Here is a 20,912-nt window from a genome sequence, read left to right as displayed (position 1 = left end):
TATAGAATATGATGTAACACTATAGATCAACTTACCTCAGAATATATAAAGCATATAAACAATTACAGCAATATGATGCAACAAACACAGCAGTGCTACTAATCCAAAATACTCAAAGCTTCATAGAACTGAAACAAACATTTATTTTCAGCTCCATTCTGCTGCTGATACATACTTTAGGTTTCTGAATATTAAACTTGTTGCTGCCTTTCATAGTGTGTAACTTGAAGGCCCTGAGTACTTTCTCCCACACTGAAAACACTGGGATGATAACATTATTTGAACATTACCTAATAAGACTGATTCAGGACAGACAATTAGTTATGTTAAACTTTCCTAGCAGTCCTTCACAAACAGGGAACAGTCTGTCTATTCTCTCCATCTGTCAGCTGCTGCTGGCTCTTCCTCCTCCTCTTCCTCACACACTGCTGAGTTTGTCCTGGTGGATCATCAGGGGTGCAAAGCCTCACAGATGATGTGCAGCAGTGGCTCCCTCAGTCTGTCCTCACTCTGGACACTTGCAGTTGTCACACATGGAAATCAAATGTGTGATAAGCTGCAGGATTCAAACACAAGTGTAACTTATAAATACATGTTCATACTTTTATTCCACAATCAGAGAGAAAGAAACAGAGAGAGAGTGCAGGACAGACAGACAGGTGACAGTCTCAGGTGTACACACTGCTACAAAACAGCACAAGAGAAGGATGATTTAGTGTTTGTGTTATTACGAGTGCTAAACAAGAAGAGTTCCCAGATGGTCCAGTGGACACATGTGTGACTCCTGTGATTAAAGCATCTTTCTTTCAGCTTAACGAGTGAACCGTCAGCTCGTTCAAACACACGTTAAAGTCCGTTTGGCTCGACACCACCGAACAGAGGCAGCAATATAACATAGCTAACATTAACAGTGCAGTGAATCCTGCTTGTGCCGTGATATTCAGGACTGCAAACCGAGCAGCATCACTGACTTTCAGCTTGTTGTGTTTGTGGATATATGACTGACTTTAATTATCCATAAAATCATCACATTCTCTGTAAGATTAAAGTCAACTATTGAACGGCATATATTTTGAAGTAAAGGCTTTAAAACCAAGTTAGTACAAACATCACTAATGTCACTTAACTTTGCTGACATGTGGCCAACAGTAATGTTTTAATGTTCTTCATTATAAAAACATTTGCGCATAAATAAGTGACATAATATTCAGTACTTACTTCTGAAAGTTTACTCTTTGGCGGCTCCGCTTCCGCCGTTTTTTTCGGCAAAATTATCCACACCACGGCCGCGCTATGAAATCTGGGATATGTTGGGCCATGAAGGCTACACCGACCCATCCTTAAAATTCAGGGAAATTAAGGACGCATTTGAGGGCCGCATTTCGAGCAGCCTTTGAATTGGGACAGCCTTCGTCGTGTCGCTGTGACATAATCGTCCTTAAAATGTGGCCTTTAAGGCTGCAGACCCTGAATTGGGATAGAGCCCAAATCCGGTCATTGGTACTTCCTGGCTTGTGTAATTACTAGGTAACGAAAGCTCAACACTGCCCCTAGCGTCCTGGAGCACTTCCGTTGTGTTTTGAAATTTGCAAGTGTTTTGGGGTTTGCATGTGTTTTGGAGTTTGCAAGTGTTTTGAATTTTGCAAGTGTTTTGGATTTTGCAAGTGTTTTGGAGTTTGCATGTGTTTTGGAGTTTGCAAGTGTTTTGAATTTTGCAAGTGTTTTGGAGTTTGCATATGTTTTGGAGTTTGCAAGTGTTTTGGATTTTGCAAGTGTTTTGGAGTTTGCATGTGTTTTGGAGTTTGCAAGTGTTTTGGATTTTGCAAGTGTTTTGGATTTTGCAAGTGTTTTGGATTTTGCAAGTGTTTTGGAGTTTGCATGTGTTTTGGAGTTTGCATGTGCTTTGGAGTTTGTACGTGCTTTGTCTCTAGGGGCCACCGTATATATCAGCACTACTGAAAGTCCCATATCTGAGGATACACAAACCAAAAACCTGAAATTGCAAAAGTCAACTTCTGAATGATATCTTGTTGAATGACACAATACTGTAAAATAAAGCAAGTAGAATACTTTTTAACATGAAATTCTTAGACACAAAAATGAAATTTTTCATTCAACTGTCACACTACAATGAGTAAATGTAAGTTGAACTACAAAACAAGAATATTAGTAGTCATGAAAGTTCTCTGATTATAACTCTGAAAACAATTTAGTTAAATATGTACATGTTTTCTATTATTTTAAAGACCTGGGTCATTCCATCTCCAATCATGGGCAATCATGAAACTTTTTTTTGTGAAGTTCTTTTTGGGTTTTTTTGACTTTTTCTTTTCAAATTTTATCTAGTTAATACTTGGGAAATTTTTCGCTGTATTTGTCCCAAATTAAAGATTCTGATTCATTCTGATTGTAAGACAGATCAGTAAATATTTCAGGCTTTAATCTTTAATAGTTTATATAGTTGAATATCTAAAAAATAATATTAATGTTTAAGCATTGGCTCACTGTGAAAAAAAAAAAAGAGTAAAATGCATTTGTTCAATCCGCAAAAACATTTTCCTTGCAAATATGCCATTTAAGAGGAAATACACAGACTGTATTGAATTTATTGGTAAGAAGCATTGTTACAACAAATAAATAATAACACACAAATTTCCTTATTTTTTGTGCTACATTTATAATATAAGGATTGTTTTAATACTTGTATTTAATACTCTTGAGAAACTTGAAGTCTATAACATCACAAAATGCTGTATTTGAACAAAAATGGTGTGAAAACCTCCAAAGACAATCTCTAAGGAGCTTGGAAAGAAAAGCGTCTGGACTTCAATTTTCTTGAAGATGTTTCACCTCTCATCCAAGAAGCTTTTTCAGTTCTAAGAAATGATGGTGGAGAGTCCCAGATTTTTTAAGCCCTATGGGAGAGTCCCCCAAGGGGGTCATGGATCCCCTATTGATCCTCCACCTAATCACAGGAGCCAAGGTATGAAAACGGGTGTGGGTCACAATCAGCCAAGGCTTCGGGTGAACCCACTGTGAAACCTAGCCCCACCCCATCATGTGATTTCCTGAGGTCAAACGGCCCAGCCGGTGAGTGGGCGTTAAGGCGTCTGGGAAGCAATTTTAAAACAAAGACAATACAGCTATGCTATTTGAAACCACCAATAATGTTAGATGTGTTTTTTTTTAAACACCGTTTACTGCAAAAACATTCAGTTTTCCTACAAACCTGTGTATACTGTGTGAAAATACATACCTGGCTTTAAATTTATCTTTTACTCTGGTGTTGCAAGTTGCTAGGGAAAGTCATAAGTGATACAATTTCACGTGGATGACAAAGTACAACCGTGAAAAAACTATACATCTTTGATCTAGTGCTAAGACATGCAAACATTATCAGTAGCCACATGGTATCCTATTATTAGTGGCACACCTCATTAGTAGGAGTGTACTGTATTAAGCTTTGACATTTGGAAGCCTATAACCACATACCAATGGTATATAGAAATTCCCTGTAGTAATGCAGTAAGGAACAAAAGCATTCCTTTAATTTAACAACCTAAAATAAGCACTCATTTGAGAACAAACATATATGCCACAAATGATTTTTCTTTCAGTCATTTAACTGTAGTTCTATTATATTAAGTTTACTAACGTATTATGCATTTAAACAAAAAAGGGAGAAAAAACCTTTTGAAAAGTGATGGTAACACACAGATAGAACTACCTTTGTTCAGACTATACTGCTTTGTGCAATTTTAGCTTGTTTCATCATTGTTTTGGAGGGTAGAATTTAAAGCTTCTGACTTTTGTGACCTTTTGCAATAAATGCCGTCAAGACCATCAAGCCTCTCATATCAGCTCTCACTGTCTGAGAACCTCATAGTTCTTGTGTCACACATCCGACTTTTATTAAACATCTTGAACACACACACACACACACACACACACACACACACACACACACACACACGTTCATTCTCAGACTGAGCATAGCTCTGTTATTATGGTACCACAATAACTGGGCAGTGGTCTAAAGTGCCAACAACCGTGACTCCATGATAAGTCTGAATGACTCCTAACATGTAAGTAAACAGCCCCAAGGTGGTAAGTGCGTTAAACAGAAAAGATATTTCTACTAATTAAAAAAAGTTAATTTTCTGTGATGTGTTAAAAGTAGTTTTACAATTCTTCTTCAATACAAAATTACCCTATTAAACATTCTTTTTGATTTATAAAGCAACATCAATTGGATGTAACAGTGTAGTTCAACTACGTAGAATTGCATTGTTACTAAATACAGAAACAATGGAAATAATACAGTCTTAATTAGTGGGAATGATTGCTGTCCTGGGCTCAAGAAAAGTTGCTTTGGAAAGAGCAGTACTTTAATTCCTCAGAGGATTTCCCACCCTCTCAAAGCTGATTCATTAAAAAAAAATAAAAATAAAATAATGACAGCAGATCAACAGAAAAGCTGTCCTTGTAGGTTAATACACTGCTCAATTAAAAGGAATCACCTTCATCGCAGGAATGTCCCCCCCATCAGTAGGGGGAAAGAAAATCACACATATTGTTATGGAATGGGTAATGTATGAGGGATGAAAAGATCCTACATCATTTACTGCACTGAAAATTATCAATCTATGGGGGGCTGAAATCAAAGACACCCCAAAAATCCAAATCTGTAGAGGTCTGTGCATCCCTGAAAGGATACAGTATGACTCCCCAGACCATGACTGACCCACTCCCAAACAGGTCATGCTGAATGATGTTACAAGCAGCATGTTCTCAACAGCTTCTCCATACCCTTTTATGTCTGTAAACAGTATGAGGTGCCAGTGGTGGACCTGCCAGTTCTGGTATTCTATGGCAAATGCCAATCGGGCTCCATGGTGCCAGACAGTGAGCACAGGGCCCACTAGAAGACATCAGACTCTCGGGGCAAAAGATGAGGAGGAAAAAAATCTGTCAGTGGCCTGCACCCTTCCTGTGCAGCAATGTATATAAAGAATATAGTTTGGTATATATTATTGTTTTTCCATACAGATTTGTTATCATTTGACCATTTTAGTTCAACCATCCCAGAAGAAAGCTCACCTATAGTCCTCTCAGAGCACGACTACCAAGTCATGTGGCTAATTAAGCCCGTTCAAATACTAAAGAATAAATACTAGAGGGTGTGAGGCTGTCAGCTGCAAGTAAGAAGGCTGTAGTGGTCACAGTTGTATTTCCCATTTTTTAAGCTAAGTATAAAGTAATGGGGGTGGCTGAAGACTTTAACACTAGTGTACACACTTGCTTAGTTGAGTATTTCTAAATGATCTGTAACAATGTGTGAAAGGGACAGAATAAAGGAACTGAAACAGGGAGAATGTAAAAGGTAAAGCCTTGTAAAAGTGGTATGTGCGATCATAACAAGATTCATTTTTAGGTGTGTCATTCACAGTAAATGTCCTTAGGAAGCTTATGCACGTGTCAACAAGAAGTCCCAGTTATGGTCATCTCAGCACAAGGCTTGCAGACAGCCTTGGCTTTCCTTCTTCGTTTCTAGAGGTTGTGATTTATGCCAAAAACAAAAAAGCAATCCCCTTTCTTGGCAGGCACCGTGTCTGACAACGTGGGAGCTTGTCGCAGAGTCATTGGCATTCCTGTAAGGATTTAATAGCTTGTAGACCAGGGAGGCAACACTCGAATATCAGCCAGTGAAGCAGCACCACTGAACAGGATCACAGGAGTACTGTGGTGAGTTCATCATTCATCTTATATACATCACCAGTCTTAGATGGAGGTGTTAAGTATTAAGACATGGCTCTAGTTTTTAACACTCAGTTCTGGGCCATATTAAATCTTAAAGATAACAGTAAGTCCATGTGATAAACTGTGCAAAGTGTTTGCCTATAAACACAACTGAGCTGACTTAATAAAAGTTCTTTTATGTGCACATGAAAGTGGTTTAATTTTCCATCATTCACATTAAGTACAGTGAAGTTGTTTTCTAATTACTCAGCTCCTATGTTTCATTAAATATGCATTTCAAAAGGTTTTTCAAAAATTTTGAAAATGCAACAATAATGCACGTCACTATACAAAAGTAACTGCTTACATGAGTTCAAATAAAATGAGCTTCCTGTGATTTCCAGATCTTGTATATAATTGTAGCTAGTTGGCAAAAAATCCTCACTACTCATAACTTTCCCCTATGTTCTTGCACATAGAAAACTTTGAAAATTTCAGTTATACCTAAAACCAAGAATCATCCTTTTGAGAGCATGTTATTTTTTAAAAAACTCCTAGCTTTAATTTTTCTTCATGAATAGTTACTCTAATCTGCTCTATTATTTTTTCATCGATCAGCTTATCAATTAATGGCTCCTCAAAGTTTTAAATGAAGATTTAAATAGATAAATGAGCTGCATGAAAATACAAAACAGCTTATGATGAAATTCAGGAAAAATCCAATTTAAGCAAACCTGGCACTCAATTTAAGCTACTGGCATCAGTGTCATCTCCGTAGATAGCCACATGCTTTCTGAACATGCCCCTCACAGTGTCTCGCTTTTAATCATCTTTATGATGCTCTCAGTCTCTGAGTATACTGTCTCGTACTGTATTTCATCTCCAGTCAGAGAAGCAGCTGGTGGCATTAACATCGACAAGTTAACATCAGCAAAGGCGATATATATCCTATAAAAACAACTCACACAGCAAGGAGTCCTAAACTTGTTGTGTAACGAGTGTGTTGGAAGCCAAGTACACACACACAAAAAAAAGAATTTCTAGAGCAAAAAAATAAATAAATCTAAATCTCAAAGGCTTTTCTGACCATAGTAAATAACTTTGCAGAACAACCATAAAGGGGGCTCAAGTTATGATCTAAATCTCATCACATTTATCCTAAGAATACAAGAATACAACAATGTGCTTAGCAATAACCATTTTCTGTTATACTGAATACTTCAAAATATTTAAAGGCTTTTCACCATTTAGTTGCTGCTATAATCCTAAGTAAATGCACCAAAAGTTAAAAAGGACTGATTATCAAGGTTATCTGTTTTGTGCCCATAGATAGAAAATGTGGTAATCTATAGTGATTTAATTTGCTAGACTGAAAAAGTTTCACCGCAGTTTGACATTATCCTGTCAAAAGTGATTTACAAGCATATTAAGATGTGCAAGATGGGATGTTCACAGTTTTATGTGGCATGTGACCTATCATATGACAGTCCAGTTTTCTCATCTTCCAACAGCCATGAAGCACTGAAACCCTAGAATATCACGTGTCTATACCGGGATGTTCTAGGTTTGTGCAAATACTATACATGAGAATTAAAGATGTCGCACATATCTGAAATATAAAGTCAGTGTATCTAATTAATCAGCAACAATGTAGAGCAATAAAGACTGAAAAAGTATGATGATTAGTCAAGTTACTCAGGCATTCAGAAACAGTTTATTTTGTTGTTCACACCTACGTGAAAGAGCTTTACACAGTTCGGTGGATTTTGCCATAACAGCTATAGACGTCTTACACCCTTCCCTGCTGTTAGATCAATGATTCAGAGCATTAGCTCTGTACTGTATTGTGCACTGACACATCAAACAGGTTATTCCATTTGGACATAAAGTTCAACACAGCCCACAGTGTCAAACAGCTGTTAGTTGAACTTGGGTCCTGGGACACAGGAAATGAGTCAAACTAAAGTGCTCTGGAAACATTGAGGTTTGGGAAACAAATTTTCACCGACTGTGACTCACATCCACTCAAAGCAACTCATTTCATACCCTAACAATAGGAATGACTGATTTACAATTTCTGTAAAAATTCCATCTCCAAGGATTAAAAAAAAAAAATTTAATCAAACTAAAAACTACAGTACATGTAGGTGTGATGATGGAACTATTGAAGTGTAAGAGGGAACATTTAACGTTTGGGAACATTAGTATTTCTCTATCAAATGACATTTTTAGCAGTATAGGGAATTAGAGATCCAAGCAATCTTTCCATGTTTAAACCTACAGTCGTGTACAGCTTTTTTTCCTTTTTTTCTCTTATATTTTTTTTCGCTGTCAGACTTTGTTTTGACTGACAGCTTTGACAATCTCAGCATACTATACTAAACAGTATATAATCCCAGATCTGTTCCTGTCATTATAAAATATATCAAGCTCATGTTTCTCAACATATGGAAACAAAAAAAAAATCCAAAACAACAAAAAACAAGAAAAAAACCCCATAAAAGTAATAAATAAATACATCAGCTTATCATTTCTTTCAACCAGAGTGACGGTTATAAAAGGATTTATTGACAGAATTTATTAGTTTCGTATCATTTCATACAGTCGCATCTTTCTTAAAACCAGCACTGATAAAAATATCTAATTCCTGCAATTATGTATTAATGTTCTAACAAAATATTAACATTTCTGCAAATCCCCTTAAGCCCCAGCAACACTGAATCCATTCAAATTAATGTTCAGTCTATTTTCGTCAAGTGACATTTGTCATTCTAAGTATAGAAATCATGTGGGTAATGAAAGCCATGTAGAGATCCCTGCTGCGAACGGATCTTTAAGATCATAAAAATGTGAATTTGATAAGCATGTAATCATTTAAACAACACGTCAGCTTGCTGTATCCTAACGTCACAAGAAGAAAAACTCCAAATTAATAATAGTTTACACAATAATGTCATAAAGTGAGTAAGAAATCTTGGCTTTTCCTCAGCTATTCTTAAAAAAGTTGCTTTCCTTACTGTAATTACTCTCGGCATAGGGCAAGAGTTAGATGACATGCAGAAACAGATGTCCATGTTCTGTGTCTTTTGCCGTGTATTTACAGCTTGAATTTGTCTCCAGTCACAGTATTTCCCTTAAGAACTCTAATAACAGGTTCTACATTTTTAATCCTTCTTTGTTTTGAATTTGTCTTCAACTAATCAGTCCCCCAGAAAAAAACAAAAACAAAAAACTCACAATTTGTACATTTTGTAGTTTCTAAAGAAGAACATTTTCAAACATCGCCAAACTTTCCTGCACATAATGATTTAATGAAAGGTGGGCCACATCTCGCAACGCCTCTTTTAAGCTGTTCGGTGCCAAATAACTTTAATAAATTAGTACACTGAAAATATTGTGTTGTGTTTCCTAAATAAATTAACTTTTTTTCCACAATTCTTGCTGAATCCATTCAGGAATCAAAAGACCCGAGATGATTAGAAAATCAAAACTGACAGATGGGACAGCCGCTGGCCAAGGTGAGCACTACATATAACTGTCTATTAGTGGCACTACAGAATAATCGACTAGCAAAACACTCTCTGTACAAATTTCAACAAATGATTTTTGCTTTATTATTCTAATTTCAACATCAATCTGCAACATGCAAGTGGTAACCAAATTAAATAAGTACTATGAATCTAGAGGGAAAATTCTTAAATTAGGTATATTTGCATAATTCTGAATTCTGCTAGTCATGAATATACATTGTCTATTAAATTCCTCCTGTTACTAAGACTATACCATACATCAGGCAGACAATATTACAGGTTTAAGCAAGCACACGTTCATTGATAAGCGGTAGCAATATAGAATAGGAAATGTGTACTGTAACCGTTACAGTGCAGATTATATATTGCTACTACTTTCTAAATAGTTATATAGCATAACTATTCATTAAATATGCTGCAGCTCAATTTATTTATTTATTTTTTTGTTTGCTTGTTTGTTTGTTTTTTGGTCAGTTAAACGTTTAAGTCGAATCCAGTGTTACTACTATGCTGATACATGCAGTACATTCTTCTTAACATATGCCTTATGAGCTCCTGCTGCAGAGAACTACAGTGGTAAAGAAGGTAAAGAAAGCAAGAGACAAAAAATGTTAGCCATATCTACCTACTGCTCATGAAGGCATCAAGAACTCCTATGCAATGAATTTCTTGATATGCATGTAATTTGTGTGAATATGTAGATGCATTACTAAATATCTGTTCTCAGGCTGAATTTTAAATATGGATTCATACAGAAGATGTAAAAGAGGTAAATCTGACTGAAACGCAAAAGCTACTACATTTAGCATATAACTCAGAGTGGTGATAAGCTGAGTAACGTTAACATTTTAAAATGTCAAGTAATAGAATGTGTTTTCAGCAATGGTTTAAGGGGGCTTGCTTACAAAACAACAAATTTTGATGGTGAATACAATTACGGCTATGATTTTCATCCTTTTCCTTGCTCCGAGTGTCACATGTATTGTCACTGACATTTCATTTTCCAATGCTTGACAGTTGGGATCAAGAAAAAATCTAAGGTCCCTGGGGTGATGATTACACAGTTTATCGAGACGCTGCCAGAGGGAAAGAGTCATCCAGACTTCACCCGCAAGCCAATTGCTTTGACCATCCAAGAGGGTATGTTTCATAGCAAAAAAAATTATAATTTTAAACATTAATATTCAGGGGAAAAAGCATCCCAAGGTAATATGTGATTCTGCTAAATGGATTAGATCAATTCAATTTGCCCAAAGAAAAAGTCTCTGCCTTTCAAAACCAAGAAGCCTGTATCAGTAGAACTGCATAAACCATGACTAAACATCTGCAGAAGTGACAATGTTACCAAATCTATTCTGCATAACACAAATGATCTTTTTGCCTCTGTAATGTGAATCCATTACCAGGTACTGTTCACCCATTTCAATTTAATATCCATACTAAATGTCACAGTATATATTTGGATCTCTTCACTGTCTCCAGGGAGTGACCTGTCTTCTTTTTTTCCTTTTTTTACAGGGAAATTTGCTTTCTTTAAAGCTATTGTCATTGGAGACCCAACGCCAACTGTAACATGGAGCAGAAATAACGGAGATGTCTCTGATACTTCCCGGTACCAGAGTAAATACGATCCCACTTCCAATGAGCACACATTTGAGGCAAGTGATACGGTAAAACTAAAGCAACATGTTCACATAAAGGAGAAGCAGATAATGTAGACAAGCTAGAAGACAAAGATATTTGATTACATCAAAGGTAAATAATCTTTGTTGTCCCATATAAAAAGTACAGTTATACAAATCTTAATAATAACCACATTATCGACTTTCACACCATGAACTGTGATAAATTAGATCAAAATAAAATTTAACACATTTGGTTGTTAATTATCTAGGTCCATTACACTCAGTATATCTTTTACTGTCCAGATGCCAAATGTTGCCCCAGATCAAGCAGATACCTACAAATGCTTTGCCACAAATGAATATGGACAAGCCATGGTCACAGTTGTTTTAAATGTGATTGAAGGTAAGGACTAATTGCTTTGTATAGATATGGCAATATAGTGTGATGAAAGCAATCATAGAGTTATTAAATCTGCATGTATTTGAGTCTGCACGCAGATTCTGCCAAATTTGCTACTTTGCTACTTCTACGCTTAAGGCTATTTCTGTCATTCCATTACTATATGTCTTTTTCCTACATAGCTGATAATGTATCATTTTTTTTTACTTTCTAGTGGGTTATAAAAAGGACAAAGCCCAACAGCAAGCAGCTGATACAATAGCAGGGGATTTTAAGACTGTTCTAAAAAGGAAAAGGTAAGATTGAGGTAGTCTACTGATCACCATGCGTCATCTATAGATTTACAAATTGTTTACTATATCCATTTCCAGCAAGGTTCGTCCCAAATTTGAGCAACCTGAGAAAAAAGAGGGAGAAATAGATCCAAAATTTTGGGAGCTTTTACTTAGCGCTGACAAGAAAGATTATGAGAGAATCTGTGCAGAGTTTGGGGTAACTGACTATCGTTGGATGCTCAAGAAATTAAACGAAATGAAGAAAGAAAGGGAGGAAGAACAAGCACAGGTCTGTGATTTGGTTCATAATGCTTTTTTACTTCCTTTATGAGGCTTGATGTTAACTATACAAACTCAAATTAGTTTATAAGTTTATTCATGAAAAAAATAAATAAAGCTATTTAGTTGCAAAAAAAAATAAAAAATGTCTGTTTGCTTTCCTTTTATTACTTCCTCTGTTTTTGTCCCAGTTCGTCAAAAGCCTCTCTAATCTGAGACCTATTCAGGTCAATGCAGATGGCACTGCATCCTTTGAGATAGACATGGACCTCATTGACCAAAGCAGCTCTATATACCTGTACAAGGTAAGTGATAGAATGAACCCTAACTTTACTAAACCATAATAGAAGAAAACAAGGAATAGAGTCATTATCTAGGACCACCCCAAAATACCACAGCTATAATATGATTGCAAAGATACATCAAGATGATTAGATGATATGTACCAGTCAACCACGTTTGAATTAATTTTTTATGTTTAAACATTAGATATGCAGCTATGGTATTGAGTTTTTACTTTTTTTTATGAAATCCTGTTATAATGCTATCAATATTTAATCAAATAAGACTTTTTTTTGTTTTGTTTTGCTATTGTCTTGCAGCTACATTGTGCTATGAAAGTACAAAAATATATGAAAATAACAATATCTATGTATATACACACTCCACAGGATGGTGAAATGATCCCTTACACAAAAGAACTGGGTGATAAGCTCAAGCACAGCCTTAAGCAAATTGGGAAAAGGTACATTTTTAGCATGAGAGACCTAATGCCAGAGGATGCCGGGCTGTACCAGTTGGATGTTGAGGATGTCAATATGTTTTCCACTGATTTTAAAAGTAAGCATTTTTACAATTGCACATGACACAACAAAATGAAGGATGTTGAAATAAATTCATGTAGTATAATAAACAAATCTCTTATTTTTCAGTCCCCATGGTGGATTTCTTGGTGAAGATTCAGGAAGTAAAGGCAAAAGAGAGAGAAGATGCCATATTTGAGTGTGTCTTGTCAAACCCCTTTTCCAAGATTTTGTGGTTTGGCAAAAATATGCCACTGGAACAGGGAGATAAATATGACATTGAGGTTTCAGAAGACAAGCTCATTCACAGGCTGGTGGTTAAAGACTGCATGGTGGCAGATAAAGGAATTTATTGTGCCTGTGCAGGGATAAAATCTTGCAGTGCTTGGCTTGTCATTGAAGGTATATTATCTCCCACCACAAGGCTATCTAATAATATATGATATAATTAACTGACAATTTTTTTGAAAGATTAGATTAATTAAATCTATTATTGAGTTCATGACATAAAATACATTTTTTAAATGCACACTGTCACAAATCTAATTGTCTTTCCCAATTCAGCTGATAAAGATGCACAAAAGGGTAAAAAGACAGCAAGGAAAACAACAAGGGCAGGGGGATCTGGACAGGATTTACAGAAAATTGCCAAAGAACAACAAGCAAAACTAGAAAAGGAGAAAGAGGAAAGAAAAGAGCAAATTAAAGCTTCTGAAGAGGCTACACCTCCACCTGCTGCACCCACTAACACTCCAGTTGTGGCTGGATCTACAGTTTCCAAACCAAGTAAGAATGCCCAGAAGTGGTTTTAAATTAACATTAACCACATTAACCAAGAGAGAGAAAATGTCATTTTAGATAAGTGTGATGTACCTTTTCATATGAATATTATGTTGTTTATGTGGTTAGTCAACTTTTGTTATTATATGGGTAATTATAATGTGTTAATCTATCAACCTCTGACTTGTTTTTTTACGGTTGATGAGGAGTGGTAAATGAACCAACAATTACAGGTTCACATCCACCAGTTGTGGAGGCAACAACCACTGGTAAGATCCTTCTTACATCTAAATATTTAAAAGTATTATTTATGTAAACATTTGCCACAATATAAATATAAACTGCTAGTGAGGTCACAGTAATATTTTGGCTGTACTTCATAATGTAATCACTTCATTAAGTGATTAACTACCTCTTCAAGGATAGATTTTAGCTGACTTTACTTTTTTTTGGATGTTGTAAAATCATTACTCTTATAATGACAAAGTGAAAGCACTGAAACTGAGTTGCAAGTAATTGAATTCATCCATAAACAAAGAATAATAATAATAGCATTGTCATACTGTCTGTGATCACACATAGGTTCTTCAGATGAAACATCAAAACGAGAAGCTGCCACAGACGTCAGGAGTGGTAAGATAAAAAAATGAAAACAGTCAGGATAATAAGCAGAAGAAAAAACAAGTTTAAATCGCTTGTTGCTGTTATTGCCATCAGGCCACTCACCTGAGGAAACCAGTGGTGGTGAAATGCTAAATCAACCACTTGCACATGCAGGTATGCCAGATATTTAAAACTGAAAAAGCACTACAGTACTAAAAATATAGAAAGACTAATAAAATATCTATATAGTAGGTTACACAACTTTAACAGATGTGTAAAAAATAACACATTAACATCAATGTACGTTTACTTACTTAGAACACAGTGGGGGAAATATTTATTTGAACCCCTGCTTACTTTTTTAATGCAGATAGATTTTAATGAGACAGAATATCAACCAAAAAACCAGAGGAGGAGAAATAACACACACACACACACACAAAAAACATGACATAAAAGTTATAAACTGATTTTCATGTCATTGAGCGAAATAATATTTGGTTCCTTACAACTCAATCAGTGAATCAATAAAACCTGCTGAAGGCTAGAATGTGCCATGACACCATCAACAAGAAGCTTGGTGAGAATGTGACAACTGTTGGTGCAATTATTAGGAAATGGAAGAAAAATGACCTACAATCACCCTTGGTCTGGTACTCATTGAGTGAAATAAGTATTTGATACCCAGGCAAAAAAAAATGACTTAGTACTTGGTGGAGGAACCCTTGCTGACAAGCGCACTGGTCATATATTTCTTATAGTTTGTGTTGCACTTTTTCAAGTTTTTCAGTACCGCTTGCTGATTATTTAGCATTAGTGTTTGCAGACAGTTCCTATAAACAACAGGCAACAGTAGAAATCTGTCAGCAACCAAAGTATTTCCAAAAAGGTATCTGGTACAGCAGCCCTTTTGTCAGTGATTTCATCTAGCAGCAACTATTCACAAGCTGGTCGGGGAATACACATTTTCCCTCACAACTGGTGGTTACCAGGGGTTCGCTGATGATTTTCAGTCTGTGTTATACTGACTTATACAAACTCAGGCCTAAAGTGGATTTTAAGTTGGGAGTCTATAGGGACTTTCTTGTTTTTGGAGCCAGTAACTGCAGCCATCCCCAGATGTGGCCACTTGTTTGTTTCACAAACTTGTCAAACTATTGAAGAATTCCAGAAAAACCTTCCAAAACATCTAGAAAGTTCTCACCTTCATTTAAACATAGCTATTTACTGAAATCAATAAAAATGAAAAGTTTAAATACTGTATGTTTTCTGTTTTTATTTAATATGCATGCAGTTTTAAAGACAAAGCTTCATCACAAAGTATGCCAAGAGGAGTTTAACTGCATTTATGTTTCCTAGAGCCTGGAATTACCTCTGGACTTTCTAATATTTATGCCCTTCGAGGAAAATCAGCTGAATTGCAAGTGAAGATGAACATTGACAGTGATGCCACCTGGTTCAAAGATGGAAAGCAGGTAAAGCCAATGAATAAGTATTATTAAATCTATATTTTTTAATTTTAGATAGCATTTGGAATAAGTCAGTATTATGAAAAACAAGAAAACTCTACCTACAGTATGTTTCTATCATTAACTAATTTTATATAACAAATTTAAAGTGTTGTGTTAACAAAATTGCCATATCAGGTACTTTCCCTTTGCTTTCTTTTTGCTTTTTTAATTTCCTTTTTAGTTAAACTCAGGTGCTGGGATCACCATAACCAAAGATGGAAATTCTCATGAGCTAAGAATTCAAAGCTGCAGTGATGACAGCTCTGGAGTTTATCAGTTTACATCAGGGGAACACAGCACACAAGGGAAGGTTACGGTTGGAGGTATAATATACTTTCTCTCGCTGTTACACTTCTATTAAATGGCAAAACAGTTACAGAGCTTTAAAATGGACTTGTGCTTTGTGTTTCATAGATGTACCTGAATTTGATCCAGATGACCTTCACAAGTTCTCCAAACCTGTGATAGTAAGAGCGGGACAAAATGCTGCTTTCAAGATGCCCTTTCCTCCTCAGGAGTCTTTGGAGGTCAACTGGTTCAAGGATGGCACTGAGCTCAAAGATGGAGGAGGAGTTAACATTGTGAGGGAGCGCAATCACAGCCGCCTGTTGTTCAGAGACTGCCTGCGGATAGACACAGGGGAAATAAAGATCCAGCTGAAAAACCCATTTGGAGCCATAGAGGCCACATCTGAGCTTATTGTGCTTGGTATGGAAACAAAGATAAATATATGAGAAAATGAGACTTTCTAAAGGGTAAATCAATAAACTTTCTAATATTTGTTAACTCCCATACGTATGTTTAAAATTTAACATGATATCTAGATCGACCCGGTCCACCAGAGGGTCCAGTGAAGACGGTTGAAACTACCTCATCAATAATTGAGATTAAATGGAACCCTCCCAAAGACGATGGCGGATCTGCTGTAACCAACTACATTATAGAACGGCAGCAGACAGGACAGAGTCTGTGGACAAAACTTGGAGACATCTCAGCGGACAAGACCTCCTTCAGAGACAGGAATGTGACACATGGAAAGAAATACAACTATCGCATCTGTGCAGAAAACCCTGAGGGTATTAGTGATGCCCTGGAGACAGCTGAAAGCATAATGGCTGGCATAATGAGTGAGTGTAGAAAAATGAAGTCGTGTTTAGTGTTTCTCAGCAAATCCAAATGAAAATGCCTTCACGTAGCTTTTGTGATTGCTTTAAACACTTTATCATTGGAACAGCTACTATAGAAATCCAACCTTTTATCATGGCTGGAATTAATGCTATATCTTTAAGAGAAACTGCTTGCATATGTCTTTGATTAATTTAAGTATGCCCTAAATATTAATGATGAGAGTATTTAATTAATTAGACTTCTATTTTTTAGTACTCGCAGGTCCTCCTGGTGCTCCTAAAGTGGTAAGTGCCTCAAAAACCTGTATCAACTTGACCTGGACCCCTCCAGAGGATGACAAAGGAGTGCCGATCATTGGGTACCAAGTAGAGAAACGAAAGAAGGACACAAATCAGTGGATTCCCCTAAATGCAGCTAATGAACCTATTGAAGGTTTGTAAAACAAAAATAATTTCTACTCCTAAAGAACAATTAGCACCTTTCTTTAAAAAAATTGACTCTTTTATCTTGACATTAATCATATTTTTCCAGACATAAAGTACGCAGTCAAATACATCTCTGAGGGTTCAGAGTACGAGTTCAGGGTTACGGCAATCAATGAGTCAGGATCTGGAGATCCAAGCCCTCCATCTGCGATGGTGTGTGCAAAGAATCCCAACAGTAAGTCTTGACATGCTTCAGTGTGAATATAAATGATTACCTTAGTTATCCAGAGCAGTGATTTTTTTTTTCCCTGCATGAATTTGAATGTTTTATGCGTTTTCAATCCAGTGAGACCTTGTTTTAAGGATCCAGAGGACTTCATTGTTGTCAGAGCAGGAAATTCTGCTCGTGTCAAAATTTGCTTTGAGGTATGAATGAACCTAAAATCAGGTTTCTAAGTATTTTTTCATCCCTAATAATTCAAATCTGTCATGCCAGTATTTTCTGCATTTACTTCCCTTGTCATATTTTTTGAGTTGTAAGTTCACCACAGCATGACAAGGGAGGATTTGCCTCACATTTTAGGTAATTTATCCGATATCGATATCTTCAGGCTGAACCTCCACCTCAGATCACTTGGCTGAAGGATGACGAGCAAATATCTGCGTGGATTAATATCATAAATACAGAGGGAACATCTCAACTTGTTATTCCCAATTCAAAGCGCTCAGATTCAGCAATCTACACTATTAAAGCCAAAAACTCTGTGGGTGAGGCTTCATTTGACATTGACCTTAGAGTCACAGGTAAGGACATGGACATCAGCCTATGATTAATGTAAAACAGGTTGTGTCACTACTAGTTTCTGTACTTTGTGAAATATATAATAGACTATATTGTTATTCAATTTGCCGAACTGACCAGAATATTAGCAAAATAATTATCCCACTTTCTGTAACTTATTCTTTTTTTTGCTAGATGAACCCAAGGCTCCAGGGCCTGTGGAACTAGAGCAAACAGTACATGGAAAGCTAGTGATATCATGGGCTCCCTCACCAGACCAGGAGCTTGATGACCGCCTGTGCTACATGGTTTCTCAACATGACTCCCTCAACAGAGTTTGGAAAACTATAGCAGACCGTCTATTCACTAACACATACACAGCTAGCAACATCCTTCCTGGGATAGAGTACCATTTTCGAATCTATGCCAAGAACGATATGGGACTGTCAGATCCATCTCCATCACCTACATGGGGCATCAACATCAATAAAGGTGGGTTAGTTATTTTGATTATGCCATAACGGTGAACTAAACTATAGTGTGCATTAGTTTGATAATTTAGGTGCTTTCCAGTGTCCATAACAACTAATTTGTCAGAAACAAACATTTTCATGAAATACATTTTCTGTCATTTAAAATCTATTGTCATCACTGTAGGCACACCCTACATTAATAATAATACTGTAAGAGGTACCATAATTTGAACACTCAAGAACGATCAAACTATTAGAATGATTCTGAGGCTCTCCTTGTGTATTTAAAATCTGCCTGGCTAACCCAGGCCAGCATATTATAAAAGACTGCAAGTTAAAAGTGGACAATACACTGTATTAAGAACTAAAAGTACAGTATATACATTTTTTAAAACAGAAATCATCTCATCATTCTCTTTATTGCTATGTCTTGTTTAATGATTGCATTATTCTAATTTGTTTGTGTGATCTGTTTTGTCAGTTTTCTTAAGAGAATGGGATACATTTTATTAATTATGCCAATGTATACTTGTGCTTCCTGAGCCTAATAGATAAAGGAGTTAAATTTAATTAAATACATTCTTCTAAACTAGAACGAAAGTCCTGGATCTTTAAAAAGAAAAAAAAAATAAACCTAAGCAAAACATATGTTCACCTGGTGGGACAAGAGAGAACAATAGCTACCATCCACTTTAAAACAATTAGCCAACAGTTGTGCTCCTGCTCAGAAACTACGTTACCTCACACACAGCAGGCAGACTGGGCAGGGCCATCACAGTTATGAAGCTGTCCTTTCTCAAATTTAGCACACAATATAAAGGCTTTGTTTAGTTGTTTAGCTGCATCGTGTGGGACGCCATACTATGACAACTTCTTCAGCGTCACTGTAAATTCTCCAGATGATTATTATTCTTACATAAGCTCACTCTGACATTTCCCAGACAAACAGGCACAGACTGCATTAGGGAGCTGACAGGAGCTCTACCACATATCAAGAAAAGTTAAGGGTTGCACTGGATATGTAAAACTGTTATAATGCTGCTATTTGAAATCTGATTAGTACGAAGGAATTTTGCAAATATTCTTGGACCTTTATTGACATTATTATAATCTGACTTTAAATAGTAACTTTGAACACTCCTTTCTCTTTAAGTTCCAGTAACTTCAAATGGAGTTATTTCTGCAGAGGTCTCCTTCGAGAGACCTCCATCTATCTTGGTCCCTTTGAAAGTCCACACACCACCTAAAGGTTACCAACTCTTTATGACATGTGCCGTTAGAGGATATCCCACCCCAACTGTATCCTGGTACCTGAACGACATCTGCATCAACTCAGACAATAACTACTACATCACCAACTCTTTTGGTGTGTGCTCCCTGTATATTCTCCGTGTTCGGCCGAAGGACAGTGGGGAATATAAGGTAGTCGCAGTTAACTCTTTTGGCAAGGCAGAGTGTTCGGCTAAAATTTTTGTCAGAGGTAAGCTTTATTTAAGAGTATTATTATATTTTTGTTGTTTGTGATGAAGGGTTTATTCTTATGATTGTTTTGCTTTTTTTTTTTTAACAGATTAATTGGCAACAAACCTTTGTGGAGCTTTTCTTCTTACTGGGATCCTGTGGAAAATACAGGAATAAAATGAATGGATGTTTTGGTTTGCTATATAACAGAAATAATATACTTTCAATACAAAGTGTGAGAAGAAAAAAAAAAGAGCTTTTAGTGCAAACTCATTTGATGTGTCTGAAGTGCAATATTTACAATTGTTACCCTGTCACTGGTAATAATAACTATTAAAATGAGTGAAGTGGCAATCTTCAGTATAAAAACATCTGTCATATTGTAACCGCAATAAATCAACAAACTGATGTGTACTCAGCGTTCTGCCTTCTCACTTATTCTTGTTTTATTGAAAACCTTTTCTATTTTTCACTGCTACAAAGCATTACATGGGTTTCATGCACCACATGGCTCCAATTTATGAGCCCATGACAACATGTACATCACAGTTCTTAAGCACTTATGACCCAAGTGTACATTTTATTAAATTCCCACATATATCAATTTCCTTTACATACTTATTCATGTAGATCTAAATAAAAAGACATCGATTTGCATTTTATCTAGTGTTGTAAAGCTACTATGAAAGAAGTCCATGTTGACAATCAGAATAGTTACTGTACTAGATCTAACCTGTTCATTTAGCAGTGTATAGTTGCTGAATAGAGTAAAATAATGCAGCAATGATCTTATATTAACACAGCTTCATGTCTCAGAATCAGAATACTTTATTAATCCCTGGGGGAAATTGTGTAAATGTCTACTAGATTATGTAAAAGTCCTTACCGCATTTCCTTCCATTGTCAGGTCAGTGGTGATATTCCTGTGCATCTCCACTCATGTCATCAGAGTTTTCTTGCAGTTGAGTCACTTACTTTAAAAAGGTCAGAGTAACTATTCTAACTGCGCTGATATGCCATGCTTGTTTAACCTCTGACTGCTAACCTCTGCTCAGTACACAGAGTCCAACATACCACCAACACCACGAGCAACCACCTT

The 20,912-nt window shown here is 36.3% G+C and overlaps 1 protein-coding gene and 1 long non-coding RNA gene across 3 annotated transcripts; one reads left to right on the top strand and one right to left on the bottom strand.

Moving 5' to 3' along the window:
- Window positions 1–518: 518 nt before the first annotated feature.
- Window positions 519–1,512, bottom strand: LOC112846880 (uncharacterized). Its single transcript, XR_003220072.1, has 2 exons — window positions 1,219–1,512; window positions 519–556 (listed from the first exon to the last, which is right to left on the bottom strand). It is a non-coding gene; the product is annotated as an uncharacterized LOC112846880 (long non-coding RNA).
- A 4,000-nt stretch (window positions 1,513–5,512) lies between these two features.
- On the top strand, window positions 5,513–20,227 carry igfn1.4 (immunoglobulin like and fibronectin type III domain containing 1, tandem duplicate 4). 2 transcript variants are annotated; one of them, XM_005458419.3, is made up of 25 exons: window positions 5,513–5,745; window positions 9,195–9,257; window positions 10,287–10,409; window positions 10,788–10,927; window positions 11,198–11,297; window positions 11,509–11,590; window positions 11,666–11,858; window positions 12,040–12,153; window positions 12,520–12,688; window positions 12,781–13,053; window positions 13,216–13,437; window positions 13,638–13,700; window positions 14,014–14,064; window positions 14,149–14,208; window positions 15,394–15,509; window positions 15,727–15,868; window positions 15,960–16,253; window positions 16,370–16,672; window positions 16,926–17,105; window positions 17,205–17,333; window positions 17,445–17,524; window positions 17,710–17,902; window positions 18,075–18,371; window positions 19,506–19,832; window positions 19,923–20,227. In XM_005458419.3, the coding sequence occupies exons 2-25, from the start codon at window positions 9,212–9,214 to the stop codon at window positions 19,925–19,927; spliced, it is 3,702 nt and encodes a 1,233-aa protein (XP_005458476.1). In that variant the 5' UTR covers window positions 5,513–5,745; window positions 9,195–9,211; the 3' UTR covers window positions 19,928–20,227. The 2 variants fall into 2 exon arrangements, with proteins under 2 accessions (XP_005458476.1, XP_005458477.1); XM_005458420.3 differs by lacking the exon at window positions 14,149–14,208.
- The last annotated feature ends 685 nt before the right edge of the window (window positions 20,228–20,912 follow it).

The sequence above is a fragment of the Oreochromis niloticus genome, linkage group LG5 (assembly GCF_001858045.2).
Source record: "Oreochromis niloticus isolate F11D_XX linkage group LG5, O_niloticus_UMD_NMBU, whole genome shotgun sequence".
Lineage (NCBI taxonomy): Eukaryota > Metazoa > Chordata > Actinopteri > Cichliformes > Cichlidae > Oreochromis > Oreochromis niloticus.
Note: the sequence above shows the minus strand (reverse complement) of the source record. Positions and strands in the feature narration are given on the sequence as shown.

Bases quoted from the DNA above. Each gene is read 5' to 3' on its own strand.
- igfn1.4 (XM_005458419.3), top strand. From the start codon at position 9,212: ATGATTAGAAAATCAAAACTGACAGATGGGACAGCCGCTGGCCAAG. The intron at 13,054-13,215 runs GTATATTATCTC...TTCCCAATTCAG, and splicing joins TGCTTGGCTTGTCATTGAAG to CTGATAAAGATGCACAAAAG. The intron at 15,869-15,959 runs GTATAATATACT...TGTGTTTCATAG, and splicing joins AGGGAAGGTTACGGTTGGAG to ATGTACCTGAATTTGATCCA.